This window comes from Mastigoproctus giganteus, chromosome 2, assembly GCF_048544385.1.
Source record: "Mastigoproctus giganteus isolate SK-2022 chromosome 2, ASM4854438v1, whole genome shotgun sequence".
NCBI lineage: Eukaryota > Metazoa > Arthropoda > Arachnida > Uropygi > Thelyphonidae > Mastigoproctus > Mastigoproctus giganteus.
Window position 1 is genome coordinate 22,860,422 of NC_143576.1, and position 13,648 is coordinate 22,874,069.

The 13,648-nt window shown below is 36.4% G+C and overlaps 1 protein-coding gene across 1 annotated transcript in view; it reads right to left on the bottom strand.

The window, feature by feature from the left end:
* LOC150089219 (protein phosphatase methylesterase 1) overlaps positions 1–13,648 on the bottom strand; it is a 273,882-nt gene that overhangs the window by 20,455 nt on the left and 239,779 nt on the right. The window contains exon 12 of the mRNA XM_090390380.1: positions 10,260–10,325. Within this exon, the coding sequence (XP_090246506.1) occupies positions 10,260–10,325 (66 nt within the window). The remainder of the gene's footprint in view (positions 1–10,259; positions 10,326–13,648) is intronic.

Below are 13,648 nucleotides of genomic sequence, written 5' to 3' on the forward strand. Positions count from 1 at the left end.
GTCTACATCCCATCCTGGAAACTACCGTTTTATTGCTGGATGATCAGTGGCGTAGAAGCAGCACACGTCCGTGCAACAACAATGACGCATGATTAACGTGCCACTTTGCTCGTTGTATTGTATTCAAAATTTGTATTAACTTGTCAGTTGACAAAGGGACACGCGTCCCGAAAGCTACTGGTTTTATCTTATTATATTTATTATAATTTGTTTTGTTAATAAACTAGGTAATAACTATAACTATATGTGTATTTGGACAATTAGTATTAATCAGACCAAGTTCCCGAAAAAAGAAATTTTTAACTTGGTCAAACTTTTAGTCCAAGCGAATTACATCTCCTTTCAAGATAAAATCTATAAATAAATTTTTGGTTTGCCCATGGGGCTAAGTCTTAGTGGCCTAATCGACAAGATTTATCTAAATAAAATTGAACAGATACGCTTGACACCGTTTTTACCTAGGATTATGTTTTATGGGAGGTATTTGGATGATATCCTTATCATAATGGATAAGCATACTACAAACAATGTTTTACTGACTTTTAATAACGTTATATATGAAGTTAAAATTTACATTAGAAAATGAGAATGAACAGACTAGAATGATTAATTTTTAAAATTTCATGCTCACAAGGGAGGGGGACAGATTACAATTCAAAATCTACTGTAAACCTACTAATACTGGATTGTTTTTACATCATACCAGTTACCATCCGTTTACATAAAAGCAATTCATTATATTCGATCAGTTTATTAACGCTTACAAATACATTACTACACAGACTGCGTTAAACATAGAAATAGAGGAACTAATGAGCAGATTTTTAAATAGGGGATATCTTCTTACCACCACCATTAACAATATAAGACAACAGGCTAGAGACTGGGTGGATACCCAGTCTCTAGCCCGTTGTCTTATATCCTCTTACCACCATTAACAATATAAGACAACAGGCTAAAGACTGGGTGGATAGTACAGAACACAATAACAGAATTAGTGAAAAATATTTTATTAGAATTCCATACGTTGAACAATGGTACAGGCAATTTAATACTCTTCTTTAAGATAGAGAATTCAAAATAATAGTCAAATCAATGCAGAAACTTCATTCTATATTGAAAAATCATTCTGTCCTTCCCTCCCATAGAAACTCATGACCTAGTATATAGTATTTCATGTGGAGATTGTGATTCCTTTATGTAGGGTCGACAAAGTGTCTTTTACACGTGTGTCTAAAAAAAACATGCTGCATCAGTTAGAGCATTAGGAGCAAAGGCATCAGAATTGTCTTTTCATGCTGTAAATGAGAATCACACTTTCCTCTTCAATGAAGCTAAGGTTTTAAACTAAGGTTTCAAACAACACAATTACACAAAATTAATAATTGCAGAAACCTTAGAAATGAGGTTACATAATAACTCAATTAACGTACAGTGTCCGTTTCTCATTTCAGATTCATGGGCTTTTGCATGCATGATTATTAACGAGTAATCTCCTATAAATAACATAAGTGAACACACACACACATATTAGTATTCTGACCATTAGTATATCACGCATTAGTATTCCGACCTGTGAACACGATGGAAGTCGAAAAGCTTGGTCTCCTTAATTCCTTAAGGGGATTAAGCTTTTAAACTTCCGTCGGAAAGTTTCAGAAATTATTTTCATCATTGCATTTTTATTTAGCAGATTTTATTTCAAAGTTTCGTGGAGGGTTTAATGACTCTGGGGTCGGGTTGGGGTTCTTGACTGTGATCCTGGGGTATCGGATAATTCATGTACTAAGAGTGTTGAACATGTTTAAAAATTTTAAAGAAGTTTTTTATGCATTTTAAATCGGACCTGGGGAGTAGAGTATAGAAGTCATCCTATGAAGAAGTACTGAGATAAATCTTGTAATTTTCAAGTATTAAAAAAACATAGGATATATTGAGCCATAGCTGCTCTTAGATTCATGGTAACACAATTTAAGTTACTGAAAAAGTTGAATGTGGTATATGAAAATTTGGATTATTATTGTATGCTGATAATACTGTGCAGCTAAACAGCAGCTTTAAGAGCTTCAAGATTTCTGAATAAATTAGAAAAAGGCTGCTGATAATTTATCCTGAAAATTAGTTCCACATAAACAAAAGCCAAGAAAATTAGAAGAGATTAAGAAAATTCAGAATGTAGATGAAATAAACAAAAATTGGAACACATTATTCTGGAACAATCTTTAATGAAGATTAGGTATGAAGATAAACAACAAAATAAGTATAGCAGGAAGTGTGGGAAGCAAGTAGAACAAATTGATTTGGACTAAAAGAGACAATACACAAAAGACAATATTAACTATTTGTAACAGTTTTTATGCATGTTATATACAATGGATTTGAGAGATAGATATGAAATAAAGGAACTGTTCAAGAATTAGATACCTCAAAAATGAGTTTTAAGAAAAATAAATGGAACTAACAGATGGAAACAGTGGCAAGATTATATTACAAATGAGGAAGTAAGAAAAATTCTTGGTGTATAATATCCAAACAAAGGTAAGCAAAGCAAACTCAAGATGGTAGGTGCAAATAGAAAGAATGGGAGAAGAGAGATTAACTAAACAGATATTTGAAGCAAAAATGAATGGTAATATGCCTAGAGACAGACCAAGAGGAATCACAGAAAAAATCAAAGTAAGTTCTCTGCCTAAGTGAAAGTTAGTGAATGGAAGACTGATTTATACGATAACAGCGATTTGATTTGAACTATCACAGAAAGAGTTCAAGTGATACTTCAAATCATCTGAACTATCACTACATCCGAATCTGTGATTTGAATGTCATGATGATGAAATATATTTTTAATTTTTAATATTTACTCAAACATTTAATAGCACATATATCTTTCATATTTTAAACTTTGTATCCTATATCAGTATTGGCAATGTGATGCTGTATAAGTTTTGCTTATACACCATCACACTGCCAATATTTTTTATTTATTTATTTATCATTTGTGCTAGTGCTGTATAAGCAAATGGAAGCTTATTGCAACAAGAGTCTTTTAATATACAGGGTGAGTGAAAAGTTAGTATTAGTATTAGCGATGGCCACATGGTGCAAGGAAGCCGATGGCTTATGCTACACCAGCCAAAAAAAAAAAAAAATGGAATAAAATAATAATAAGAATAAAATTAAAAAAAAAATAAATTAATAAAAAAAAAAGTAAAGAGACAACCTATGCATTTCCCTCCTCCCATAGGTAACTATCCATCAATGAAGAACATGTGATAATGTTCTTCATTGATGTTATCTTGTATGGATGCAACTTTGGGTGTTTTTTAAGCACATTCCTGCTAAGTCGTATGAGATGTTTGTTTGCTGTGAAAATTTGCAAACTGACTACTCATAATGTGATCAGAAACATCTGGTACTTCATCCTCTGTTAAAACTGATGACCTTCTAGACCTTGTTGCTCTGCAACCGATCCATCATTTTCACAACACTTGCATGCATCCAAGCAGATTACTGCTTATGGCATGACTGGTCAAAGGGTAGTGAGGGTACTAGGGAGTTGAGACTATGTGCAGCAGTCATGTATGCCACCTAAGGCATGTGAATGGGACTTTCCTACTTCCAGTACAGTGCAAACAGGTGCACAGGAATGTTTGCTCACCCTATAGAACAGAAGTGTTAAATGGAGTACTCAAATGTTTGTTGCATGGCCCACGAATACTTGGGTATTCTTGTAAATACCAATAAGTTGATAGTGCTATGCTTATGTGAAAACAGTGTACAGTACTTGAACTGAAATAGACTAAATTTTATAAAATTTCATAAATTATGTGAAGCTTTTTAAGTATTATCATTCAGAAGATAAAGTATTCTTGTAAAATGGTCATTATGCTAATATATATTTAATATTTTTTTTTTCAGTAATGTCATATATATTTGTGCTACATGCACACTACTATTCTGAAAACCCCTGAGCTTTGATCCTCAAAATATAAAAGGTTTCATGGTGTAAAATTATCCACACCATGAAATTTTTCTCTCTAAATAACCAGTCTTATACCATATTGGTTTTTTTTTTAAAAGTTAGTTTATATAGCCTTATTGACAAATTGTACTGTACAACTAGATATAACATTCTGGGGAACCTTGCTGGAGCCCATCATTAGACCATACTTGGCTTTACCAGAGGATAGAAAAACAAACTGTTAATTATTAATTATTTAATTAATACATACATCCAGTTATTTATAATTTGTAAGTTTTATACAAATAGAGATAAAAATAAAGTAAAAGTAAATAAGATACTGGCATACCTGTTAACAGCTTCCTGTCTTGCTGAATGACCAAGTCTCCTTTATTCAGTCAAGGTGTGCTGTCAACAGCTCATTTATACCTACATTCAGGGAATTATGACCACCTCATCCATAATGGACTATGTCACTTAGCCCACAATATAAAAAGCCAAACAGCTTTGTAGGCTAGAACAGTGGTAATGTGCAAGTCAAAGTGATAAAGTAGCAGTTATGGGATATAGTAAAGATATAATGGAATTTAATGGAAGGGCATGATTGTGAGACCTCATGCATTGGGTGCTTCCATGTTGGAAATGGCACATCTTGTTGGTTGCTATTGGCCCACTATGGTTAAAGTGCACAAAGAATGTTGTTGAATAGATCAAACCACCAGCTGCAGACAGAACCGTAAAGGATTACTCAAGGTGGATGTTTGTGGTGAGCAAAGGGGTGCAACACATTGTACTAGCTCAATGGTGGGTCAATCTGTGACAGCTATCACAATACAATATAGAGAATGCAAGAACAATATCCTAAATGATGATATGCCACAGACTCATGATTTATGAGGTTCCAGAGCAGACAACCCGAGACACACCCTCTCATTACTGCTGATCACTGTCAATGGCGAATGTCGTGGTGTCAACAACTTGCTAATGGATATCATTGTATGTGGTGCGAGCAACATGAGTTCATGAACTCATTGTGCACGGTGTCCACTATCCAGAACTAGGACCCCTGGTTCATAAGGAAAAGCATTTCACTGGTGAAGTCTACCAGCAGCTCTTATGAGACCATGTGCACCCTGCAGTAGTGTTGCTTTTTTTTTTTCTCAGACAGAAACAGGATCTTCCAAGACAAAGAACACAGTGAAGATGTCATCCCCCTGATTGGCCTCCAAATTTGCTTGATCTCAATCCAGTTGAATAACTGTTGGATGTTTTGGAATGGTAAGTAAGGTGTATGGAAAACCATCATCTGTTTCAACATTGTGCAAAGCCCCGTAGGCAGTATGGCGGTGTGTGTTTATTGGCACATTAACAACGGAGATCATAGGCAGTATGGCTGCAGATCCCTATGGACATCTTCAGACTTCTGGTGGAGTCAATGCCTAGGCAAATAGCAGCTGTTATCCGTGTGAACAGTGATCCAATACAGTATTAAGTAAGTGGTCATAATTCAGTGTATGTTGAGCCTGGGGCTGAATGTTGACATCTTATTAATTTGCCAGTGGTAGGATGCTAGGTCAGTTATCCTAGAACCCAGTGCTTCTTGTTGTTCAAATATGCCGCGGGCTTGATTTTTTTTCAGAATGGTTAGCTAAGCCTCACCCCCAAAAACTTTCTAGGCTGTGGTTATGCAAGTCTTGGATCTATGGGGGATGGTGGTGGGGAGGGGAAGGGTTGGATGTATTTCTTGTCACTTTAAGGGTGCTGAAATATTGTTGATCAATTCTATACCTTGTTTTCTAATTTTGGAGTTGGCCTCATAAATTTTTATAAAGAATAATTCTTTATATTTTTTTCTATTTAAAAGAGACTAGGTCATTTGGAAAGACAGGAGGCTATTAACAGGTAAACCATCTTACCTGTTAATAGGTATCGTATTTATTAGCATTAGTAAAGGCACATGATGCAGCAATCAACCACACACTGTCTAAAGGCAAACTTTCGCACATCTATCCTACCACTGTCTTTTCTCAATTTGAATTTATGCCCTCTCAGGCAATTATTCTGAGCAAGAGGAAGAATCCCATCAGTATTGAGCATGCTCAAACCAATCAAAGACATATACACCTCAATCAGATCACCTCGCAGGTGCCTAGTCTACAGAAACTCTAATTTGCAAAATTTTAGCTGTTCTTCGCAAGAGCAACTATTTGTTCCATTCACTAATCTTGTTGCCCTTCTCTGCACTTGCTCCAACAGCTCTACATCCTTCCGAAAATGAGGACTCCAGCCCTGTATACAGTACTCAGGGTTTGGCCTGACCACTACCTTATATAAGGGGATAATCACCTCCTTATCCTTGCTAGAAAAATTCCTGTATATCATTGACAAGACAACATGAGCTACTCTTGCAAACTGTCTGCACTGCTCAGAAAACTTCATATCTGCCTGCACAATTACCCCCAAGTCCTTTTCATTCTCTACCACTGTCAGTGTAGTACCACACACTTAATACGTTACTCTGGGGTTACTGCTTCCCATATGCAGTACTTTACATTTGTCAATGTTAAACTTCAGTTGCCACTTCTCAGCCCATCTGCTCAACTTTTCTAGATCCAGTTGCAGCAGCGTACTGTCATTAGTGTCATTAACAACACTGCCAACTTTCGTATCGTCTGCAAACTTGGATATTAGGCCTGATATACCATCATCAATATCATTAATAAATACAGAAAATAACAATAGACCCAACACTGAACCCTGAGGGACTCCACTAATAACGTTAGTCCATGAAGAGCAGTGTCCATTGATTGCCACTCTCTGTCTTTTTCCACTCAACCATCCCTTTATCTATAGCAGCAATTTGCCTCCAATACCACAGTGCTCCAATTTGTGCAGCAGTATCAAAAGCCTTTCTAAGATCCAAATATATGATATCAAAGTTATTCCCAGCAACAGCATGTTTTTTTTTTGTGAAGACATCATAGTATCCAATCAAATTGGTCAGATAAGACTTCCTGGTGCCTCCACAGCCAGGTGGACAGGAGCAGCAGTGCATAGCACACACTTCTTGATTAGACCAGGGTTCGAGCCCGTGCCCACCAAATACAGAGGAGGTTGAAAGGTCAGGGAATGACCACAGTATATCCCCGGAGCAATATGGCTTTAGTTGCTAATTCTCCTAAAAACCAAATAACAACAAGACTTCCCCTTAACAAAACCATGCTGTGTCCGAGCTATAACTGAAGTCTTGTCTAGATGGTCCTGCAGTGCTTCTTTAATCAGTGCCTCCATTAATTTCCCTGGAACACAAGTTAAACTAACAGGTCTGTAATTACTTGTGTCACCCTTTGATCCCCTTTGGGAATTGGGGTTACATTTGCACATCTCCAGTCCATGGGTACCTCCCCCAAGTCCAAGAAAGCTCTCATAATTATGGCTAAGGGTTTGCTTACTTCCTTTGCTGGATAGATCCCATCCACCCAAAGTGTCTTTCTTATGTTTATCTTCAACAATTTCTCCTCCACTCTGCTCTCAGTTATTACAAAATCTTCTAGCTCATTGCCAGAGTTTAATTCACCTCTGGCATTCCCCTCCCTAAATAATCCTCATGTGTGAATGTAGATGCAAAATACTCATTTAGTTTGTTAGCTACCTGAGCAGGATCATCACCAGTTGAACCATCGATATCCAGTGGACGAATGTGATTCAACCCCTTCCTTCTAGAGTTTATATAAGTAAAGAACTCTTTGCTGTTTTTCTTTGCATCCTTTGCCAAAAATTTCTCGTAATCTGCATTTTCCTGCCTAACCTCATTTGTGGCTTGGTTACAGACCAGCTTATACAAAAAATTTGTATCTATGTTAGGCCTCTGTGTCACCCATTAATTTATATGTATCTCATGCATTTTTCTTCTCTGCCACATTAGTTCATCTGACATTCATTTAGGCTTAAACCTTGAACAATATTTCTTAGTTGGCATGAAAAGCCTAGTAGCTTCCAAGATTAATTCTTTGAATACTTCCCATTTTGAATTTTTTGTTGGTAACATCATCAGTTGGTCCCACCGTATAGAATTTAAATACTGTCTCAGACCTGCATAGTTGCCTTTATGAAAGCAAAAACCCTTCCCTTTACCTCTGATGGTAGTTACCTCTTTAAGTAGATCCCACTGCAGCACAATGTGATCACTGACACCTAGTGGTTCCTTTATCTGCAGATTCTTAATGCATGAAGAATCACTACTGATAATCAGATCAAGAGTATTACTCCTTCTAGTTGCCTCCCGAACATGCTGCTGTAGAAAACAATTATCCAATAAATCCACAAAAGCCTTGCTAGTGTGTGAATGACCAACCCAAAAATTCGAAACTGCACTGTCCAGCCACATTGACTGGCTGTACTTCCTTGTATTTATGTGTTTCTTAACTAATAACATAACCCCACAGCCCTTCCTACATTGTCTATCCTTTTCGTACACATTTTACTCCCCAAATTCCATTTCTGCATTCCTTATATCTGTGTGACACTACATCTCTGATATCCCAACAATATCTGTCTGATGTTTTGACCAACACCTCAAATTCATCAAATTTATTTACTCAATTCCTAGCATTGGTGTACACACAAGTATACATGCACCTGTTCCTATTCTTAGCTACTCTAACACAGCCCATGTGTTTACTTGTACCACAATGACTCCCAGCAGTCTCTGAAATCCCCTGCATGTATGTATAGTTATCTTATTTACTTTTACGTTATTTTTATCTTTATTTGTATAAAACTTACAAATTACAGATAATTGGATGTTTTCAGCAATATATAATTAATTGTAACAATTTGTTTTTCTGTGCTTCAGTACAGCTAAGTATAGACTAAAGATAGGTTATTGCACGGTTCCTGAAAAGTTACCTAATTGTACATTTAGTCAATAAGGCTAAATAAACTAACTTTTTAAAAAATCCAGGTGGTACAAAAGTGGTTATTTAGAGAGAAAAATTTCATGGAAAATCATCATGTAACATCATTTCCTAATTATATTAAATCGTTGCCATCTTCAAATAAATAAGGAAATGTGTACGCATTATTTTAACAGTACAGTAAACCCCCGCTATTCACGGTATCTGTATTCGCGGTGGCTGATTTAATATAAAATGAAACCTGAAAAAATGTGAATTTTAAAGCGCCATGAACATTTTCCGCCATAAAAAAAAGATGGGCGTGGTTAAAATTATCTTTCCCGGTCAAAACAGCGATCAGTGGGTGGGGGGGGAGAGGGGTGACAAAATCACGAGCGTGGATGTTTCTCGCTAATCCTTGTTCAGTATGTGTTATGCGCTTATCATGGAAGGTCTCGTCGTTTGCTTTTAATTTATATGCTTATAAATTGAATAAATTTATCAATTTATAAATTGATATGCTTACAAATGTGATAAATCTATCGTTTTGCAGTGTAAAACAGACTTTTTCGAGTGTGTTAATGGAAGAAAGTGACTTATTGTGGACAAGTTCTTTCTAAGCCGTACAAAAATATGGCAACGAAAAACAAGGGAAATGTGAAAAGATCAAAGAAGGCGATGACATTAGCGAATAAAATTGAGTTATTAGACAAAATTTCTAATGGTGAAAGTGTCACCTCAGTGGCAAAACATTATAAAATCAATGAATCAATGGTACGATCAATCAAGAAATCGGAAGAAAAAATCCGCCGTAGTGTCCATGAAAACGCGCTAATTGCTTCAAAAATTTGCTCTGTAACTTGTGATGTTAAATTAGGAAAAATGGAAAAGGCTTTAAATCTGTGGATACAAGACCGAACTCAAAATAAAATTCCGTTAAATTCACTCATCAACTGTGAAAAGGCAAAACTCCTTTATCAACACTTTAGCGAAACTGGTGATAGCACTGGTGGGATAAGTTTTTTAGCTAGCAAAGATGCTGGTTTGAAAGATTTTTTTGAAATTTCTAATAAATGAATAGCGGGGGTTTACTGTATAGTGTAACTTTCTGTATTGTTAATCCAGACCTACAGCATTGTAACTGACAAGCATGCTTTTTTTTTTTTTTTATCACTATTGTAGTCAATTAAAAAATTAATCAGTGTTGAGAGATGTTTCACCCTAAGTTTAAGAGAGAAAAAAAAAAAAAAGAAAAAAAGTCTTCTAATTCAATGTTTCAGAAATATTTGAAATTGAAATTTTAAAATATGAGACAAAAATTAACAGAACTGAAACAAAGTATTTTTAGGTTAGAGCCATAAATATTAACATAACATAATCCTAATTTAAAACAATAAACTTACCTGCTAAAAGGAGCAATTTTGGTATACTTGATGCCAAAAACATACTTGATAAACCTTCAAACCATCCTTTAAAAAATTTAAATGGTCATTAAAAATATGCAGAAGGCTTAATTTTTTTTATTGAATTATTATTATTATAATTTTATGCAGAATTTTTATTTATACTCTAATATAGCAGTTCCTAAATTAAAATATATTATCACTGTGCAATGGTAAGAAAGCTATACAGTAAATTAAAAAACAAACTTATTACTTTACAAATCTGTTGCTATAGAGGCACTACTATTATTATTAGCAACAATGCAAGAAAGTAAGCTTATACAGCATCAGCCAAAAAAAAAAAAAAAGTTCCTATATCATCTGTCCATCCCTCTAAAACGTTGATGGAACTGATATTCAGGTAACACACAGGCCAAGTGCACCTAATTTCGGCAAAGTCTGGTTGGTTTGTGACAGCCAAATCCTCTGCTTGCACCTATATGATGGTGGGGATGATAGTAACCCTGGGTATAACCCCCATGTGCAAGTCCTGAAATGCAGCACCTAGTATACTGGAGGTGACCACCAAGGTGCAACCAAAGTAAGCAGGAGTCTAAGTTTGGTGCCCACACCAAACGGAGGAATGCCACTGCTCTGTGCTACCAGGCAAGACTAGGTGATAGATGACTCATTGCGTGTAATACCACAACTTTGCTTATTGGAGGCTTGAAGTGGCCGAACGCATGTTTAGTCCCCAGAGCAAAGCTCCAGCAGCCTGTTCCATCATGCAGTATGACTGATGTCTTTTGAGGAGGTTATGATGGACATCCTTGAGAGATCTAATCTTCTGCACATTTTGAGGATACAACTCTAAAATAGAATTCGAAGACATGCCGCTAGACAGTCCACCACATAAAACCTACTGGTCACTCTCCAGGAGGCTTCCGGATCAGCTAGTGTACAATCTCACTGCCTGTATTCTGTCAGATAGTGACTGGAGTAAGTCTGAGTAGTGTGGGGGGTATTGTTGTGGCCAAATTATGTCAAGGAGCTGGGTACATTTTTGCCACATGCACAACACATCCAAGAATTTTATTACTTCATACAACATGGCCTTCCAAGTTTTCTTACTACTGAATACACAACATGAACTGTCAAACTAATAGAACAGACATGTCTGCGAAAAGATCTAAACCTCCCAAACGCTTCCTCATTCATTTTACAAATATAAGTGGTCTCAGTTCCAATCTCAATGACATCCATATCCATTTACAGTCTGCCAAACCCACGTACTCTTTCTGACAGAATCTCAATTATCAGTTAATTCAACCACTGCTCATTTCAGATGATTCTATTCACTGAATGATTCTTTTCACTTCAAAGGTGATACTTGTGCACATGTCCACTCTGATATTTCCTGTCAGAGACTTAGTAATTTGAAATTTCCACTTTTCGATCTTCTTTGGCTTAAAATCTCTCTACCACATTCTTTAAAATTCTTCTGTTCCCTTTATCATTCTCTCAACTCCACTAATCATTTGAAAATTTTTGTCTTCCTCTATTTGAAACTTAACTTTCTCCGGTCCAACTTTCCTAACCGTGGGGTAATTTTCCTTGGCCATTTTAATGTTTACAACTCCAGCTGGGTTCCATTTTCTAGTCACATGGACCCTTCTGGTCAAGATGCTGAGGCATCTTGACCAGATCTAGAAAATTTGGGAAGATGGCTGAGAAGTGGCAACTGAAATTGAACTTTGAAAAATGCAAAGTACTGCATATGGGTAGAAGTAACCCCAGAGGAACTTACCAACTGTGTGGTACTACACTTAAGGTGGTAGAAAATGAAAAAGACCTGGGAGTAATTGTGCAGTCAGATATGAAGTTTTCTGAGCAATGCAAACAGGCTGCTGGGGCAAGTCATGGGGTTCTGTCAATGATATACAGGAATTTTGCTAGCAGGGAAAAGGAGGTGATTGTCAGGTGATAAGGCAATGGTCAGGCCATGCCTTGAGTACTGCGTACAGGTCTGGAGGCTTCATTTTAGGAAGGATGTAGATTTGCTTGGGTGTGTACAGAGAAGAGCAACACGGTTGGTGAGGGGAATGAAGGGATCCTCTTGCCAAGAGAGGCTTAAGTTCTGCAAATTGCAGCAACTGGAGACTAGGCACCTGCAAGGTGATCTGATTGAGGTGTATAAGGCCTTGAATGGGTTGAGCACACTGAATTCTGATGGGATTCTTCCATTTGTTCAGATTACAAACCTAAGGGAGCATAAATTCAAATTGAGGAAAGACAGATGTAGAATAGATGTGCGAAAATTTGCCTTTAGCCAGCGGGTAGTTGATTGATGGAACAAACTTCCATTTGTCGTGGAAGTTGATAGGTTAAATAAATTTAAGGAGGAACTGGGCAAACATTTAGAGAGAATGGTTGTGTAAAAAAATTTTTTTATTTTTTTCGTACCTTGCTTTCTTGCATCACATGCCACTATTACTATTACTACCTTCCAGTTTGAGAAACCTTGCCCTGCACAACAGCTTCAACTTCTCAAATATCCATTACCATTTCCTTAAATGCTGATCTCCAGTGGGGGAAAGATAACTTAGTTGATTTCAATCCTTCTAAAACTCAGTCCTGTCTTATATCTCTCAAAAAGGATGTTTCTGCTCCTATGCTCATCTTTGATGACATTCCAATTTCTAGGCAAGATCATATAACTCTATTGGAGATTACCCTGACTTCTGATTTCTTTTGGAATAAGCACATTACAAATATTTCTTCTTCTGCATCTAAAAAATTGGGTTGTTTTCCTTTTCTCTTGGTATTACTTTTTTTCCAAACAACTGTTCACTCTGTACAAATCACAAATCTGTCCTACCATGGAATATTGTTCTGAAATCTGGGGATAGTGTCCCCAAAACTTTTCTCAGGCTTCTAGATTCTATTCAAAAGGGGGCAGTTAGGTTAATTAATGACTCATCCCTAACAAAGTATCTCCACTCAGTTTCATACATGTTCTGTTTCTGATGCATGCCTTTTCTATAGGTACTTCTATGGGCATTGTTCTTCTGAATTGGCTTCTATAATTCCAGCAATCTCTTCCAAACCAGTCTAAACAAATGCCACAACTGGTCAACATCCTTTTACTGTCCAACTTCAAACTTACAGAAACAACTTTTCTTCTTCCCCATTTATTCATTCTACTTCTGTTTTCCAGAACAACCTTCCTTCATACGTATTTGCTGAAAATTGCAACATAGAGAAATTCAAATGTAATGTCAACAAATATCTTTTTTCATTTTTTAACCCATGCACAGTATTAAGTACTATAGGTTCTAATATGTCCTGTCCTCAGAGTTCTCATAAAATAAACATGTCGGGAAGCTTCATTTTAGGAAGGAATGTCAATA